Below are 20,219 nucleotides of genomic sequence, written 5' to 3' on the forward strand. Positions count from 1 at the left end.
TATTGCTACACCCACTAATTAAAGGGAATTGCTGAGCTAATTAACTATCTAAGAATGATTCGTACTTTGACACGAAGCACATGCACATCCTGACAAATGGAAGAAAATGAAATGGTAATAATGTGAAGAATTTCTTTTCTTACTATGTTTGCTTTGGTTTATATGTGGCAGATATCTAGGATATGGCCAAACAAAGAAGCTTCGATATATATATATATATATATATATATATATATATATATATATATATATATATATATATATATATATGTATATATAGGTTAAAAAAATCAAATTCTGTGTACACTACACTTTACATTACCCGTTTCTGTGAGCCATTGGTGGTTTATATCTCGAGGCAGCTCACCACAAGCTGGAATTATCCTTTACTTGCTTGATTCAATTAATTGCTTCTTCATAGTGATGATAAAATGAATTTGCATTATGTACCCAAAAAACTGAATTTGCACTACATTATTCTTCAATCTTATATAGGATCATTATATATGTTGGTTAAAATATAATAATAATGTAATTTTGATTAATCATGATAAGAAAATAAGACAAACATGGAAAAGAAAAATATAAAGTTGTGCAATATAATTAAAATATAAAAAGATGATCGTGTTAGCATAAAAGTACTCACAGCGCATAAATTCAACACATCATTCTAATTAAGTAACATCATTCCATCTCATTTTATGTTTAAAAGTACAAATAGAAGTATGTACGAGTAATCACAACAAAGAGTTAAAGACAAGAGAATTGCATGATTAGCATCACTAAATTAAGTACCACTTTTGAGAGAGAAGTATTTGAGTGGATATTTGTTGTATTTGATATTTGTGTTAACTGACCTTTAATCCTATACCCCTATTAGCACGAGAATGGAAAACCCATTATGGACATCACCAATCAGAAACAAACAACCATGATAATTTGCTCCTCTCTTTTTGACTTCTCAATGTCATTATTTCTTTATACCCCAAAATTGGCTGATTATAAGCGAAAAAAAAAAGAAGCGAATATGAACATTTATTTGACTATTGTCACCCATTAATTTATTCTCCTTTCATTGAATGTTGGACATATCCGGTTTATGATAGCAGTCTCGATTTTTTTTTTAAATAGTTATTTTTGTCTCTTAATATGTAATTCATTGATAAATATGTCTTTAAAAGATGAAAATATAAAATTTAGTTGCTGAAAGTGTGAGAAGTGCGACAAACATATCTAATCGTTAAATTTTATCTGTCACCGTTAATAAAATAGTTTACGTAGCACAGAAGGACAAATTTGTCATTGAAATGATTGTTAACGTGGATGGTCAGCATAGAGACATATTTGTCATAATATTTTTTTGACTTTTTGTCTTTTCACTCCGCTGACAAATGCGTCCCTGAAAGATGAAAATGCAAAATTTAGTTTTCAAAAATATAAAAAGTGTGACAAATATATTCTAAAATTAATAATAGATTGTGACTAATTATTATTATTATTATATGTTTATAATTTACTATTGCTATTCGTTTAGCACTTATGTAATATATTTTTAAAATTGTCTTTTAATATATATATATATATATATTATTTTGATTTCCTTGTCAAACCTTAATCTTTTTTGTTAAAAAAAAAACTTTATCTTATATCTTATAATTTTATTAAAATAAAATTCTAATAAAATTCTTACTTTTAATCTTTAAAATTATTTCATATCCCAATTTCAACTTAAGTATCCTTACATTTAGATTAAAAATAATATGTTGAGAGTTTTGAGTAAAAAAAAACACAACCAGCTGCAGGACCAAATTTATTTATTTTAAAAAAATTAATCAACTATTTTTTTTTAAAAAAAGTCTCACAAATTTTAAAGTAGATAAAGCTAAAGTGGAATTATAAGTATTTTTCCTTAATCAATAAAATGTATATATATACCTCAAATATGAAATAATTCCTTGGATAAACCTTATGTGTTTCCACTCAAGACAACACTTATTATACATAACATGAATAAAATGAAAACAGTTACTAACAGATAAAAATTTAAATAAAAAATACATTAATGTTCAAACTAATACAGAGGTTAACTTAAAAAAACTAATATAGAGATTTATTCTTTGCCTTTGGAACATAGAGTTGTATCTCTCGCTAATTTAGGGGTTACAGCGATAACATTCTATTTGACGTAATGTGGTAGAATACATAATAAAGATTAATAATTAATTGTAGAAACAAAAAATTTCAACAAATACAAGGCTTTCATTTTTTTAAATGGTAACTCAACTTTTTTATATCATAAAACTAAAAAAATTTATTTTATTTTGAAAAATAAGTAGTTATATTGATTAATTAAAAAATTAATTAACAATTTGATAGATGGATAAATAGATAGATAATCAAAGTATAAGAGTTCAAATCTTAAGTTGTATTTTACTATTTTTTAAATCCATTTTTTTCTAACTTCTCTCCTATACAATTCATTATTGACGTCCGAATATATTTGTTGCAGTTTTTATACCTTCACGGACTAAGGGTGTGTTTGGTTTGTATTTTAATTTTTTGTTTTCATTTTCTAAAAACTATTTTTATTTTCAAAAGATTAGAATTCTAAAAATATGTTTGGTTTGACTTCTTGTTTTCTGCTTTCAAAAAATAAAAAACACTGAAAATGTGTTTTCAAAAGGAAATGTATTTTTAGATTTTCTTAAAATTACATTCCTTGCTACTACGTTTTCATTTTACCCAAAATGAGGTTTCACAGAAAACACTGAAAATGAGATTTTATTGTTTCCCATTTTTGGTTCGTTTGGGAAAATATTTTTACTGAAAATAAAAACAGAAATTCAATCAAACACATATTTATCACCCTTTTATATTTCTAGTGAAAATGAAAACAAAAAATAACCAAACCAAACGCCCCCTAAATTTTGCATTTTCATTTTTTTGGGACGCATTTATCAGCGGAGTGAGAAGACGAAAAGTCAAAAAATATTACGACAAATATGTTCATATGTTGGCAATCCACATAAACAATCATTTCAGTGATAAATTTGTCCCTTCGTGTCACGTGAACTATTTTATTAAAATGATCATGTATATTTGTCGCAATTTTTACATGAATTAAATTTTATATTTTCATCTTTTAGGGACACATTTACCAACGAATTTGATAGATAAAAATGACTATTTAACTTCTTTTTTTTTAATATCAGTATAAGTGATTGAATAAATTATACTTCCAATCAGTTAGAAATAACTCTAATCAATTAGAATTAACTCTAATTTATTACTATAGATAAGAAAAAGACTCTAAATTAAACGTGTTTTTAAAAGCAATTATTATAAATATAATAATTTTCAATTATTTATCAATCTATAATTAAATGATAATATAATACTAAATCTTTACACTGCAAATATATTTCAATTAAATTATATCATGAAAGGATTTAAAGCCGTATTCCTCTAAAAAAAAAAGATTCAAAGCCACATTTTACTTTCTTCGTTATGTGATGCTAAGCTATATCTAATCTTTCATTGCAACTTATATATTTTACCCTTGCTTTCAAGTGCTCTACAAATCCAAGGTCGGGGATTTTCATTCTATCTATTAGTGGGCCAAATCATGCAATAATAATTAATTGAAAGTTGTTGGATGTTATGATATTACCTGCAAGCAAATGTTACACGAAACCTATTCTCATTTATGGTCAAATTAAAGTCACTCTCATTGCTAAAAGGATAGCACTTCAGCGGGAATATTGGATACAGAATGAGCTATTAGTCATTAATTAGGAGTATGTTTAAAAAATAAGCAATCGAAAAATAAAAATTATATTTAATTAGACTGACACTTTTATATTGATTACCTTGTTAGATTAATATAATGGTCGGGTTTGAATCTCAACTTTTTCTTTTCTGGCAGAGGGAGGATTAGTAATCACTACTCAGCACTCTTTCAGTCTTTTCTAAATATATAACCAATAAAATGTTTGCTGAGTAAGTGTGTTTAGCCAGAGTAAATCAAAATGAAGCAAAAAAAAAAAAATCAAAATGAAGCAACCTTTATATGCCTTAAATTGCTAGATCTCACAGGTCTGCGTTAAATTGCATCGATTTTGAGATGAGAAATTATTTAATTTTATTATTTTGGTTTTATTTTTTGTCATCTAATTCATTTAATTTAAATTCAAATTTAATCTGATCTAATATAATTTATTTTAGTTTGTGTTGAATTGATTTTCGGTTTTTGAAAAAGTGACTATAAATATTAAAATAAATTATAAAAAACGCCAATTATTTCAACGTCAAACATCACATATCATATTTAATTTATAATATAGTTCAAAGTGTACATTCAAATTGTAAGTTTTTTGTTATGAACAAATTGTAAGTTAAAGAGTATGTAATTAGTATACCTTAGTTGACAATACTACTTATTTTTTTTGGAGAGAATCTCGATTTGATTTCTAATGCAAAATAAAAAATCTTAATTATAATGGTTATTAAAAATTATAAACTAAAGATAATTTTACAATTTCTTAAAATATAAATACATAATAGATAACAAATTCTTAATTCCTATAAGTTCATCAATACATATGTAACTAATTATAGAATAATCTTACATGTAAAACAGAGTTTAATTCGGATTGAATGTTTTTTAAACATGTGATCTCAAATTCAATTCATTCAAATGAAAACAATATCATTTTTTTAAAATTTCTAGTTACTAGATGTTTGATCAAAGCAATATGTATTTGATTTTCTTTAAAAACTTAAATATAATTTTGGTACTCAAATTTGAGTCATTATTATTTTTTCCCCTTAAATTTTAATTTTCTTTTTTAGTCTCTCGAATTCTAAAAATACTTTTGTAGTCTCCCTCCTAGTAAAAAACAATTACCTCAAATTGTACATCCGAACTGCAAAAAAATCAATCATGAAAATTAAAAAGATCATTTTTCAAAATTAAGAAATTAAAATTTAAATTTTAGGTTAAAAAAAACTAGTTTGACCCATCAAGTCTTACCACCAAGGAGTCTAACTCATTTAGTTGAGCATGAAACATAAATTATTGTAAATCACATAGTAATTAGTACTTATTCTCAATTTCTTTATTTATATAAAAAATGTTAAATGTCAATAAAATGCATTAAAGAAACTCCAATAAAATAAAATGTTCAATAGAACGGAAGAGGTGACAAAGTCAACCCGCAAAATCAGTCTATCCCCTAGCTATTGAACAAATTAAATGTATACAATCACAAGAATGCTTACACAAATTCAGGAGATACAAGTTTGTTTGTGAGTGTGTTTTAAGGAAATACATTTTTAAATTAAAAACATATACACAAAATATACACAAATAATTTAAATAAAATGTAAAAATATAAATCAAAACATATATTTAAAATTATAAAATTACGCATAATAATAATATAAAAGATTCAATCACTTTTAGGGGAAAACTTAATTAGTTAATTTAATAGATGGGTTAATAAATAATATGGGTGAACAAAGTGAGATGAAAATAAATGATAGTGTGAAGAACAAAAGAAATGAAAGAGAATAGAAAAAGAGTAAAAAAAAATAAGTCCATTTAGTTTAGATTAAAAAGAGTGTAAAAAAATGAAATATTTGAATTAAAGTTATTAGGTGGATAAGACAAGAAAAAACAAAAATTAAGCATTAAGAATTTCTCTTTTAGCCCCATCTAAAAATATATATTTTTTAAACGAAATCATTTTAAATGAATAGGCATATTATGCATGTGGAAAGTAGTTTTTTTTAATAGAAGGCATAGGCATAACAGATTACGGGCTTGCCTTTGCAAAACAACTAATTTTGTTTGACATGCAAAATCGATTAAATGCTCCAACTGACAGATGCGAGGGATCGTTTAAAGGAGGAACTGTTTTGAAATGAAAATATACTCGTGGATTCTACTGGGTATTTCACAAGCTTTCACCTCATTTTTTGCGATGAAAGTACAGTCAGTGGACTCTACCTAATTTTTAAAACTTTCATATGCAATTTAGCTCAAACAAACAACATTAATTAAAAATCCACTTTCACTTACTTTTATTTTCCTTTCATTTTCATTCCTCAACTTTCAATTGAAGCAAACACGTAACAATATAACAGTCAAGAGTGACTTTCTCTGTTTGAATTTACCATATTACTACAGGGGTTATACATTTTCCATTTCCCTATATGTGTGGCTTACCTATCATATGTAGGTTTTTTTTTTTTACCAAAATAGTATATTTTTCAAATTAATTACCAAAATGGGTAATGTTACGTGTGACAAAATTTGTTGTTCAAGCAGATAGATGTTCAGTTTTTGATGAGGATCATTTGTTGTAATCAAATCAAGGATAGTCTGATACCCAATCAAATGAAACAGTTTGTTCCATTAATCTGATACGGATCAAACTATTGAGAGTTTTTTGTTAGGCTTATGTTGTTACGTCTTAGTGATTTGGATCTATAAATAGAGATCATGGGATGTTTATGTAAGTGTAATTAACTATTATTAGTGTGAAAGGGATTAGGATTGTCATGAGAAACATAAACATAAAGAGGAAAAAATGAGTTCATAGGGAAGAGAAAGAAACATAGTGTGAGGCTTGGATTGTTGCGGAGAGTTCTTATTGAATTAAAGGAGGCAAAACAAAGGAGTTCTCTGTTGTATCTGATTGATTTTGTTTCATAATGGAGTTGCTCCTTCCCGTGAGTGTAGGTCATATTGGTTGAACCACGAAATTGCGTTCTATTATAGTTTTGCGCTTTTGAATTTTATGTTTTCTTGCTTGAATTGTATGTTATGAGTTTATTGGTTTTAGTTTAGTTTTGGACTTTCTTGGTAGTTTTTGTTTCTTTCTTCTTATTGGTATTAGAACCAATAGATAAATTGTCTCTTGAAAGACAATTTCATATATAAAGAAATCAGGCTTCAAAAATGATTTCTCTTTTCTATTTTTATTTTATTTTTAAATTGTGAATAATCATCACAAATTACTTCTTTTGACCGTCACAAAAATGAACAATTTGCTTATTTTATATCTAACGAATTAATTTATAGTTATTTATAAGTAATTTGTGATAATTTTTAGTTGTCATAATTTAAAAAATAAAAATATACAAAAAAGACAAATCATCTTTTAAGACACAATTTATTTATATCTAAAATCGTCTTTTAAAAGATGATTTATTTAATTTCGTAATTTTTTTAAAAATCCATCATATGCACGCAATGGGCAATTCCCATATTAAGAAGAGTATACAGTCTGTAGTAGTTGTGTGTCATATCAATATCACGTCCACGTTATTTGTGATCGTATGGGTCTCAGACGATTTCTTCTCCCACAAAATATTTTCTATTCTACTAACCTGCTGTTATTCTAACTTCCTATTCCTAAGTCCTAACTTTGATTTCAGGCGTCTCTAATTTTTGTTTGATTTGGAGAAAAATAGATGATAAAAAATGCAAGATAATTTTATAAATAGTTTAGTGTAAAAAAATTGAAAGAAGAAAATATTTTTTTATTTTTTCATAACAAAGATGTTTTTTTTTTACTTATTATCAAATGAGTCATGATATATAAATTATTTTCATTTTAAATACCTAATTAATATCTCTTTTATTTTTTATTTTTTTCTATCACATCATAAATTCTACATATCTATATATTTTTCTCTTTTTTTTAAGTGTTGGATAACAAATAGGATAATCATCAAACATTTTCTTTATAATAAACTAGGGAAAAACATACACCCCATGCCTAAAGATAATAGATGGTAATACGTGGTTTTATAAAGGTAATTATAAGAATAAAATAATAATATATGAATGTAATTATAAAAATAAAATAGATATAACAATGTGTACATTAAAATATTGTATTTTCTTTTATATATATATATATATATATATAGTTATACATCAAGAGTGGAATGTACTTATAACAACAACAAAAAAATGCATTGCCACTTTCAAATTCTAAGGATAAATTCATTTATTTTGGAGTCCAACTCCTTCTTGAGATGGACATATGCCCTAGGGTGGAGGGCACCGAACAGAGAACAGATCCTCAAAGCCAAGTCTATACGGCAAACGTGGAATCGGAGAAAGAAATCCAACTCTTAACTTTTTTTTCCTCTGTAATCTTAGTTGTATTACTATTTTTTTAAATTGGATTTTCCATTAATTTTTCTCTAATCGTAAGTATCTTTTCCTAAATATTTTCTCGAAAGCTGCTTTATTTAGTTATCCTAGTACATTGATCTAATTATTGACATGATGCTACTGACTTCAATTCTTCTTTAATTCAACTTTAAGGAATTTAAGTATTTAACAGTGTCGAAGTCTCAGATCTCATGTTATTTTTTAGCCTAATTAAAGCCAAAGCGTGATGTAATGTAATACACGATGCTTAATTTTTGAAGCTTAATTATGATTAATTTTTTTAACATTTTTAATTCCACTCTGACTTTAGATAGTTATCTCCCTTAAACAAATAATTTAATTTACCGTCATTTTCAATAAAGAATCAATTTTCGGAGGAATCCCCAGATAAGTCGACGATTGCCTGACAATTTTGTTGAATCGTATACTTTATTTGAAGAAATTAAAAAAAGGACTGTTTTACAAGGTTTTAGTGATGCTGAAGTTTCAGATATGCTAATTGCAGTGAATGACAGTTCAGATTTTAAACCACATTTTAGCAGGTGAAATCAATTTTTTAATACGTTTTCATCATTGCTTCTCAGTTCTCACTATACAGAATTTTTATTTTTAATTTTTTGTTACAAGTATACGGATTATAAAACAACTTGATTTATTATTAAATATTGTGTATGATATTTTAATATAACTGTGCTTTAATTTGCTAATTTTGCAAAAACACTTTAAACAGAATAAAAAAAATTAATCTTAATTACTTTAAAAGTTTTACTTAGTTTCTTGACTTTAATAATAGTTACTTGGAAAATCTTAGTTAAAATCACTTCTCTTGAAGTATAAAATCTTGACCTGCATTACATGATAATTACTTTTCTTGCTTTAAAATAAAATTAGAGCTTTATGAAGAATGTAACTTTTTTAAATAAATAAATCATGCTAAATAGTAAAATTTATCTTAAAAGTGAGATATGGATAAATTAGATGTTAAAAAAATAAAAATGAAAATTTAGAAAATGAAAATTTTAAATTTAGTCATAAAAAAAATACGATAAATTAATCTTATAGATAATTTAATGACAAATTAATACTTAAACTTTATAACTTAAAATAAATTGATCATAAAAAAATCTAATTTAATATCAAATTAATCTTTAAATATTATAATTTAATAATAAAATAGTCTCACCAATTAAGACTAATTTATTATATTTTTTATACATTCAAAATATAAATTTATATTTTTTATTTTTTAAAAATCAATTTATCATTCTGTCACATCCTCAAAAATAAATTTGACTATTAATTCGTATATAATATAAAATATTTAAACACAATTTATACTACTTAGAGTGTGATCAACTCATAATTTGTTCCAGTTTAAACAATACTCTTAACTCTGAATCATCTTGTTTGCATAACGAGAGTTTCACCTTCATAATAATTAATCAAATCAAACCCAAACAACATTACTTCCTAGTTCCTAGAAATGCTACATGTCTTCTATGTCAAAAACACTGTTCATAAGTTTTGTTCAAAGGAATACATTCCCAAATAGAATTTCTGGATTAGGACAAGCAAATTGAGTGGAAGACCGTAAGCAATGGAAATCTACAATAATCACTTATTTAAAAACCAAACAGTTAAAAAATAGTCTTTCTTACCCTGGTTTGAATATGTTCCCAGTCAAAAACCCATCTTCAAGTTTTCACACAGTGTTTTTTGTCGGGCGGAAAACTCTCTCTGTCTCTCTCACTTTCCGAGTTTTCTTTTCTTTACAGAAGAAGCAAACTGAACATTAACCCACTGAAACACCACCTTTTCCCACTCTTACAAGATAAGACTAACACACAACACTGCTACTACAACACCAACAACGTTAAATTCAACAACACACCATTCCTATTCCCCCCCATCACAAATAACAAGAAGAATGAAGAATAACAAGAGAGAGAGAGAGTTACAATTCAGAATGAGCTCAATAAAAGCCAGGTAGAAGAATAGAGTGAGATAATAATAATAAAAAGAAAGAAGGGTCATAAAGCTAAGGAATTATAGTTTTTGAGTTTTTGCAATGGCACAGAATTCCGAGGAGATAAAGACAGTTGAGCAGTGGAGATGGTCTGAAATGCAAGGCCTTGAGCTTATGTCTTCTTCTGCTCCTGTTTCTAACTCACATGAATCCAACCCAACATTGGAAGAAGAAAGGGTAATGGAGGAGGCTTCTTCGGTGGAAAAGAAAGAGGGTGTTCCTAATGGTACTCGTGATGGTGGTGGGGAGAAGAAGAAGGGCGAGACTGTTGCTTCTGTTGGGTTTGGTGAGCTTTTCAGATTTGCCGATGGGTTGGATTACATTCTAATGGCAATTGGAACTGTTGGAGCATTTGTACATGGCTGTTCGTTGCCACTTTTTCTTCGGTTCTTTGCTGATCTTGTGAATTCCTTTGGTTCCAATGCGAATGACTTGGACAAGATGACTCAGGAAGTGGTGAAGGTAATGATATTATTATTATTATTATACCAAACTCGAAGCATAGTTCAGAGTTTGATGGTTTTGGTGGTTCTGAGAATTGGAATTGTTTGTGGTTTTGTGTTTGCACTTTGCAGTATGCGTTTTATTTCTTGGTGGTGGGGGCTGCTATATGGGCATCCTCGTGGGCAGGTGAGTTTCACTCTAAATTTCAAAAATTTATTCTAAATTTGGAATTTTGTTTCTTGGAATTTTTAGAGGGTGGTGTGAATGTGGAAAGAAGTTAATCTGGTTTTCGTTGTTGCAGAGATTTCGTGCTGGATGTGGACAGGTGAACGGCAATCAACGAGGATGAGGATCAGGTATCTTGAGGCAGCGTTGGACCAGGACATTCAATTCTTTGACACCGAGGTTAGGACATCTGATGTTGTTTTTGCCATCAACACTGATGCTGTTATGGTACAAGATGCCATTAGCGAGAAGGTGAAGCTCAAAAACATGAGCCTTTGTTGTTTTTTGCATTATGTAGTCTCATTTAAGAGACTAACCTCTCCCAACAGTCAATCGAGTCGAGTCTTTGATCGCATGCTTGAGAGACGTGTTTATCCGTCAGCCATACCACGCCAAGTTGGTATGACTACTTGTTAGTGTTTAATATGGTTAGTTACTGATTCTGGTTGCTTTGTGTTCAGTTGGGTAATTTCATTCACTACATGGCTACATTTGTTTCTGGATTTGTTGTGGGTTTCACTGCGGTTTGGCAATTGGCACTGGTTACCCTAGCTGTGGTCCCTATAATAGCAGTGATCGGAGGCATTCACACCACCACCTTGGCCAAACTATCTAGTAAAAGCCAGGAAGCTCTTTCTCAAGCTGGTAACATTGTGGAACAGGTAAGACCAAGGAACCCCTTTCCTTTTTTATTTTTTTTAATCGGCAAATCTTAGTTTGTTAGAAACATCAGTTGGGGGGATTTGAATCTGCGACCTTTGCTCCCTTCTCTTCCCAATCACTAGGTCAACCTTATATCGCGAGGACCCCTTTCCTTTGTGATCATTGTGTTGGTCTGTGCTTTTTGCATCTGGGGGGTGCTGATATTGGGCTGAATTTGCCTGCAGACTGTTGTTCAAATTCGAGTGGTGTTGGCGTTTGTTGGGGAGACTAGAGCACTACAGGGCTATTCATCTGCGTTGAGAATTGCACAGAAGATTGGGTACAGGATTGGATTTGCAAAGGGAATGGGATTGGGGGCCACTTACTTTGTTGTTTTCTGTTGCTATGCTCTTCTGCTTTGGTATGGAGGCTACTTGGTTAGGCACCACTACACCAATGGAGGACTTGCCATTACCACCATGTTTTCTGTTATGATTGGTGGATTGTGAGTACTGTTTTCTCTGAATTTTCATGTTTTAGCAAACCTTAGTGGTTAAACTGATTAGCCTTAGTAATTTAGAATTTCATCCATACAGGGCTTAAGGCCCAGAAGCTGACCTCATCTAGTGGGTTAAGACTTTTTGTTTTTGTTCATTATTGTAGGGCTTTAGGCCAGTCTGCACCCAGCATGGCTGCATTTACAAAGGCAAGAGTTGCTGCTGCAAAGATTTTTCGTGTGATTGATCACAAGCCGGGTATAGACATAAAGAGTGAATCAGGTTTGGAGTTAGAGAGTGTTACAGGACTAGTAGAGCTGAGAAATGTGGACTTTTCCTACCCCTCAAGGCCAGAGTTTATGATCCTTCACAATTTCTCCTTGAATGTGCCTGCTGGCAAGACCATTGCTTTGGTTGGAAGCAGTGGATCAGGTAAAAGCACAGTTGTGTCCCTCATTGAGAGATTCTATGATCCTTCTTCAGGTAAAACTGTGAACTCATTCAGATGTCTTTGAAAATCAACTTGTGGTAGTTACTAGTTAGTCATGATCTGATTCTGACCATGTGATTTTTGTTACTAACTTCAATATTGTGCAGGACAAGTATTGCTAGATGGTCATGATGTTAAGTCATTGAAGCTTAGATGGTTGAGACAGCAAATAGGATTAGTGAGTCAAGAGCCTGCTTTATTTGCTACCACAATTCGAGAAAACATACTCTTGGGTAGGCCTGATGCAAACCAGGTTGAGATTGAAGAAGCTGCAAGAGTGGCTAATGCTCATTCCTTCATCATCAAACTTCCCGAAGGTTATGAAACTCAGGTTAGCCAACTAAGACTAATGTTGCTTTGTGAAATTGGTCCAGTGAAAAATGCATACTTGTTACTTGTGATGGTGGCTGATCATCAACCATCCTAATGGTCCTGTAAAATCAATCACATCATTCACATCAAGCATGCCTGGTTTCCATCATTGCAATTTGCAAGCCACTTTGTATTAAATAATATAATATTATATAGGTTAAATGGAAAAATTGGAAAGCAGAAATATAGAGATGTGTCACATAATTATTACAGTAGGTAACTAACTTTTCACAGAAAGAGGATAATGTCTTCAGAATTTATGACAGTTACGCTACGTACAAGAGAGGAGCAAAGCCTTATCATAGTAAAGTGCGAACCCCAAGTATACGGATCTTAACTTCAGCATAAATAAATGTTTAAATTGAAATATATGCTAGTAAACAAGAAAAAATGGTAAGTAGAAATACTGAAATAGACACGATGCCTTGATCAAAAGAGAAAAATGAAATAGACACGATGTATCACGTAATTATTATAGTAGGTAACTACACATTTATTTAGAAAGAGGATAATGTCTCTAGACTTTATTGCAGTTGTTTAAGGTACAAGAGTATAGCTTATCATAGTAAAATGTGAAACCCCCAAGTATACGGATCTTGACCAGGTTTCTTGTTTAGTTGGACAATTTGGGGGTCTATAATTGCAATCTCTATTATTTTAGTTAGGACAGATTTATTTGGTCAACAAGCCAACCCCATTATTTTTTAATGGGGTTTTTAAAAGTCAAAGCCAGAAAGTGTTTGGTCATACAATGCATTTTAAAAAGATCCAGAAGGTAACATGGTTAGGTCAACAATGCATGTGCGGGAATACAGAGGAATTGGATATCAATTATTACTTTTTAATTAAAAGAGAATAACTACCAAACCTGGAGATGCACAGAACATGAAAACAAAAAATGAAGATTGACATTATACTCATTGTATAAAACAGATAAATACTTTGTGTTGACGTTACCTTTTCATATGCTATAGAAAAATCTTGCATTATCTACTATTCAATGTGATGCTCTCTAATTTGTTATTGAATTACTTTTAACCAGAATTTCAATTTATTCTCTTATCTCAATAATTTTTTTACATCCCCGTGCGGTAGTAAAACTTACAGAAGGAACCATATAATAATATGATAAATTTATATATTACAGACAGAAACTGCTGATAGATTTAAAAGAAAATCTAGTACTGGAATGACATCTCCCTTATTGTAAGGCTCTCAGAAAATAACAGTAGTTGAACTAGTAGTAAAAGGTAAAAATATGCAATTTATTTGAAATTACAGGTGGGGGAGAGAGGGCTGCAACTTTCAGGAGGACAAAAGCAGAGAATAGCAATTGCAAGAGCAATGCTGAAAAACCCTGCAATTCTTCTCCTAGACGAGGCAACAAGTGCATTGGACTCAGAATCAGAAAAGCTGGTTCAGGATGCCCTTGATCGGTTCATGATTGGTAGAACAACTCTTGTAATTGCTCATCAACTCTCCACAATTCGCAAAGCTGACCTTGTGGCTGTGCTTCAGCAAGGAAGTGTTACTGAAATTGGAACTCATGATGAGCTCTTTGCCAAAGGTGAAAATGGAGTCTATGCCAAGCTTATCCGGATGCAGGAGATGGCACATGAAACTTCTATGAATAATGCCAGAAAGAGTAGTGCAAGGTAGCTTTCACCAATATTGAACATTGGCATTCTTTTAAATACTCATATATTATATGTTTTAAGATGAGGTCGTGTTCATTTGCAGGCCTTCAAGTGCCAGAAACTCTGTAAGCTCACCTATAATTGCACGGAATTCTTCTTATGGTCGATCACCGTACCCACGCAGATTATCTGACTTCTCTACATCTGATTTTAGCTTGTCTCTTGATGCATCTCATCCAAATCACAGGCTTGAAAAGCTTGCCTTCAAAGATCAAGCTAGTTCCTTCTGGCGACTTGCAAAAATGAACTCTCCTGAATGGCTTTATGCCTTAATTGGTTCTGTAGGATCTGTTGTTTGTGGATCCCTTAGTGCATTTTTTGCTTATGTCCTTAGTGCTGTCCTCAGTGTCTATTACAATCCAAATCACAGACACATGATCCAAGAAATTGAAAAGTACTGCTACTTGTTGATTGGACTATCATCAGCTGCACTCCTCTTCAACACATTGCAGCACTCCTTCTGGGATATTGTTGGTGAAAATCTTACAAAACGAGTAAGGGAGAAAATGCTGACTGCTGTGCTTAAAAATGAAATGGCATGGTTTGATCAGGAGGAAAATGAGAGTGCTAGGATTGCAGCAAGGCTATCTCTTGATGCCAACAATGTCAGATCAGCCATTGGAGACAGGATTTCAGTAATTGTGCAGAACACTGCACTTATGCTAGTTGCCTGCACTGCAGGGTTTGTATTGCAATGGCGGCTTGCGCTTGTACTAGTAGCTGTCTTCCCTGTTGTTGTTGCAGCCACAGTTTTGCAGGTTTGCTTTCTCACATTTCTTTCTAGCATGCTTAGTAATCCAATTTTTTATTAGCTACTTATTTTTTCCACTAAATTTTGAACAGAAAATGTTCATGACTGGTTTCTCTGGTGACCTGGAAGCTGCTCATGCCAAGGCCACGCAACTAGCAGGAGAGGCTATAGCCAATGTAAGGACAGTTGCTGCTTTCAATTCAGAAAAGAAAATTGTTGGCCTTTTCACTTCCAACCTTGAAACTCCACTGCGGCGCTGCTTTTGGAAGGGACAAATTTCTGGAAGTGGATATGGGATAGCTCAATTTGCACTCTATGCTTCCTATGCACTTGGTCTTTGGTATGCTTCTTGGCTTGTGAAGCATGGTATATCTGATTTCTCTAACACAATCCGAGTTTTTATGGTACTCATGGTCTCAGCTAATGGTGCTGCTGAAACTTTAACCCTGGCTCCTGACTTCATCAAGGGTGGTCACGCCATGAGATCAGCCTTTGATCTCCTTGACCGAAGAACTGAGATTGAACCAGATGATCCAGATGCTACCCCTGTCCCTGATAGCCTTCGTGGTGAAGTAGAACTTAAGCATGTTGATTTCTCTTATCCAACTAGACCAGATATGTCAGTTTTTCGCAACCTTAGTCTTCGTGCTAGGGCAGGTAAAACTCTTGCTCTAGTAGGGCCTAGTGGCTGTGGTAAGAGCTCAGTCATTGCACTTATACAAAGGTTCTATGATCCAACATCTGGCCAGGTCATGATTGATGGAAAGGACATAAGGAAATACAATCTCAAGTCTCTTAGAAGGCACATTGCTGTGGTACCTCAGGAGCCATGCCTATTTGCTACTACTATTTATGAGAACATCGCTTATGGACATGACTCAGCTTCTGACGCTGAGATCATAGAGGCTGCAACTCTTGCCAATGCACACAAGTTCATATCTTCTCTGCCTGATGGATACAAGACATTTGTTGGTGAGAGGGGAGTTCAACTATCAGGAGGACAAAAGCAAAGAATAGCAATTGCTAGAGCTTTTGTGAGAAAAGCAGAACTTATGCTTCTTGATGAGGCAACAAGTGCACTTGATGCTGAATCTGAGAGGTCTGTTCAGGAGGCATTAGAACGCGCCTGCTCGGGAAAAACTACTATCATTGTTGCACACAGGCTATCCACTATTAGAAATGCTAATCTCATTGCAGTGATTGATGATGGGAAAGTGGCAGAGCAAGGCTCCCATTCACAGTTGTTAAAAAATCACCCTGATGGGATCTATGCACGCATGATTCAATTACAAAAGTTCACAAATAACCAAGTCATTGGGATGGCCTCAGGTTCAAGTTCTTCTGCAAGGGCACAAGATGATGAAAGAGAAGGCTAACAGCTAGCTATTCAAAAGATAAAAGGAGTATATGCCATATACTGAATATAATTGTTGGCATTTTTGTTTTGATCACCATAGTATAGTTTGTGTATCTTCCCTCATCTCCTCTCATCTAAGAATGTATCTTCTTGTCTTCATGAATCTTACTAAGGAAGAATTATTACAGCAATGAGATTGAAACAGATAAATAGATGTCCCATCTTTATGAACTTGCAAGGCCTCCATTTTGCATCTTTGTTCCCTTTGCTCTAAAGCATCTGCAACTGCAATGAACACTGTCATTAGGCCGTCAAGGATAGATCAATGTCTGTAGTTAGGCTCAAACATCATCTTCAAAAGGGTTCGAATTATTGAAGAATACTATCAATAAAATTGAAGTTCTGTACAAAAGATACTTTTAGATGATGCAAAGGACTTAATTTCAATATATATGTAGTGATAAGTACCTCGTATAATTATAAATTATGTTATGAAGTGTTAACTTTTTAAGTAATAGTTATTGTTAAAGGTATTTCAACTAGAGAGAATATGTTAGTACTGGAGTAGAAAAAAACTGAATGCTATTGTGATATTAGTACAACTAATATATGTTGTGGCAAATATAAACTGTATCTTGGTAAGAAGCTTCTAACTTCTAAAGCTATGTTTCAGAATCCATTTGAAATGCTACAATCAGACAAAATTGAAACTGAATTGAATAAAAAAAATATACAGGGGTTAGTCTGAAAATAAATGATATAGTTCTGATAGTATAATTGGTATATGGCATATTGCTAAATGAATCTGTCATTAATAGTTCCGTTAGTAGTCAGTATGTTACAGATGCCAAGTTAGTGTGTTTGGTACTTAGGTTAACTGTTAGAATGGGGTAAATGGACATTCAACATCAATGACACAAGATTTTCCTTCTCCGTTTACTATCATGGAAAATATGAATGTGGAAGTTATAAAGTGGGTGACTAATTAATAAGTTTGTTTGGGCAATAAACATTAATGTCTAGTACAATGTACATTTCTCTACGTGAATTTAGAAATTTTCACATTAAACCAACAATGACTACAACTAGATGTTGGGTGAGGCAGTGAAATTCTATTAATTTTGTCACTTTCCTACACTAATGAGGGTGGTGGCCGTGAATTAAGATCATGGAGCTGACATTTTTGCCCCTAGAGACTCTTTCATACATGTTGCAATCAAATACTTATCCTATCATGGTAGTTATAACTCTTCTGGTCCTAAGATCTCAACAGGGTGCATGTGCATATCAGCTTGTGGCTTGTAGGGAGCGAGCATTATTGACTTCAAAATCATATGATTGCGTGCATGATTTGAAGGTATATAACAACTGGAAATCGGACAAGGATCTAATGTGGGACGAGTTTGTGGACAAGCATGGAACATGAAGGAAGGAGAAGATGATGAGAAAATGACACAAGAAAAATTAAGGACTGTGCTTTGCTGCTGCTTAAGTAGGTGCTATCCGTTATATATGGGGACCAAGCAGGAGAAAAAGAATGATTCACAATTGAATAGTGGCAAAGGAGGTTCACAAAAGTCTCTTTCCATACCCACCATGCCTTGATGGATGGGAGCAAAGAAAATACTTGCTGTTGTGTGAAGAAACAAAAGGAGCATGATTGTTATTAGAGATTGCATTAATTTGAATGTTTTAACCGATCTTGGACCAACATTTGTAGAACTTCAATGCAAAATGTAATAGAAGTGGCTTGTATACAAACCCTTCTCATCTATTAAGAACTAGAAAATATTATTAATGGAAACACCACAATCTATAATACACTGCTTGCCACAAAAAAGTAGAAAATTTTGAAGTCAAGCAAGATAGTAAATTTGGTAATAATTAATAAATATTAGGGGTGTTCACGGGTTAGATTTACATGTAATCCAATTATGATTTTTTTTAAGTGGTTGTTTTTCTCTGTTTTGATTTTGTTTATGTTTACGCATACTAATATTATAATTTATTTCCATCTAAAATAAAAATATTGTATTGGCATTGAAATCATTAATTCTATTAGTCAAATATTTTCACAACTTGATCTCTTTTAAGTTCATTTAGTCATTATATACTTACAAAGCTTTAAACAAAAACAAATTATTATTCTAAGAAAATTTATTTTGTAAAAAAATTCAAACCCAATCAATCTAACCCTTTTAAGGTTGGGTTGGTTTGGTAAAAAAAAAATGCACAAACCTGATTTGACCTGTAAAATTTTGATCGAGTTAGGTAATTAGTTTAACCAAATTCGACCCGTGAATGTAACGCCCTCCGTTACAATAACAATCCATAATAAAAACATACTAAAGAGAGTATTAAAATCTCAAAATCATTATAGTCCAAAAGTACCTCATGTATAATAAATAAAATCAAATAAAGAGTCTTTACACAAATAAAATATTATCCCCAAGATATGGGCATCTAAGCTAAACAAAAACTAAAATGTAACGTAAGTAGTCGTATTTGACATTTTATTCTGAAATACTAACCAAGTTAAAGTAAATGTAACGAAGAAAATTACGCCTTCAAGTTTCCTCGATTTCACTAATTTTTTTCTCGTACTCTGGAAACAACACTTATAATGAAATGATAATCTCAATGAAAAAAACAAGTTCTAAAGAGGAGTTCGCAAATAATATTATTTTTAGTCGACACGATAATCTAGAAAATCAACCATGATATCTGCAATGAATTTTAAAAAAGATATTATATATATACTCTAGTAAAAATTCAAATTGGAAACAATCATATTCTATTCATATAACATAAAAAATATTTAAATAAACATCAATATCTCAATGCATGCAAATAAACATCACAAGCACCACTCAATGATCCTCGAAATCACTAGACTCAACTCTTTGGTTTTTGGAACCATAGATTCTTCAAAGTGTCTATGAGCTCATATTCATGCAATGGTGTCTCACTGCCTTACCCATTATAAATGAAAATATCTAGAATCTCTTCTTCATTCTAGATGAAAATATTTATTATAAATGTCATTCTCATCTCAAATAGAAGTATCTATCATATATATTATTTTTCATCCTATATATATATATATATTCAATCATCATTCAAATGCAAGACACAGGGAAGAAATATCATAAGGTAAAATCAATTTAGGAGATTCCTCTTATCCTAGGTAGACCCTTTATGTTAATTGTCAACTGCGTGGTAGAATGAAAATAACCTTAAACATATTTATTTAACAGTTATTTATGCTTAATTGTTAAGAATTGATGTTTTTCTTATTTATGATTTACAGATATGAAAAGGAGAGATTAAAAGTAAAAAAGATGCAGGAAATAGCAAAAATATGAAAAATGAAGATTTTGACATCAGGCCCAACTCAAGACGCGCTAAGCGAGTAACGCAGGCTTAGCACGAGTATGCAGACCCAAGTCCACTCCAACAACTATGAAAAGAGGGTCAAGCTAAGAAAAAAAGACACACCGAGTCTCAGAGCACTTTAATACTCACAT

At 31.4% G+C, this 20,219-nt stretch overlaps 1 protein-coding gene across 1 annotated transcript; it reads left to right on the forward strand.

The window, feature by feature from the left end:
* Positions 1–9,859: 9,859 nt before the first annotated feature.
* Positions 9,860–17,195, forward strand: LOC114382301 (ABC transporter B family member 1-like). The gene is made up of 10 exons (XM_028341617.1): positions 9,860–10,679; positions 10,793–10,847; positions 10,963–11,138; positions 11,348–11,548; positions 11,774–12,033; positions 12,192–12,508; positions 12,623–12,846; positions 14,169–14,542; positions 14,628–15,342; positions 15,428–17,195. Exons 1-10 carry the CDS (start codon positions 10,260–10,262, stop codon positions 16,709–16,711), a joined length of 4,026 nt encoding a protein of 1,341 aa, XP_028197418.1. The 5' UTR covers positions 9,860–10,259; the 3' UTR covers positions 16,712–17,195.
* The last annotated feature ends 3,024 nt before the right edge of the window (positions 17,196–20,219 follow it).

This window comes from Glycine soja, chromosome 13, assembly GCF_004193775.1.
Source record: "Glycine soja cultivar W05 chromosome 13, ASM419377v2, whole genome shotgun sequence".
Taxonomy (NCBI): Eukaryota; Viridiplantae; Streptophyta; class Magnoliopsida; order Fabales; family Fabaceae; genus Glycine; species Glycine soja.

Coding starts and splice junctions, on each gene's coding strand:
- LOC114382301 (XM_028341617.1), top strand. CDS start 10,260: ATGGCACAGAATTCCGAGGAGATAAAGACAGTTGAGCAGTGGAGATGG. Junction 10,680..10,792: donor TGACTCAGGAAGTGGTGAAG/GTAATGATATTA, acceptor TGCACTTTGCAG/TATGCGTTTTATTTCTTGGT. Junction 12,847..14,168: donor CCGAAGGTTATGAAACTCAG/GTTAGCCAACTA, acceptor TTGAAATTACAG/GTGGGGGAGAGAGGGCTGCA.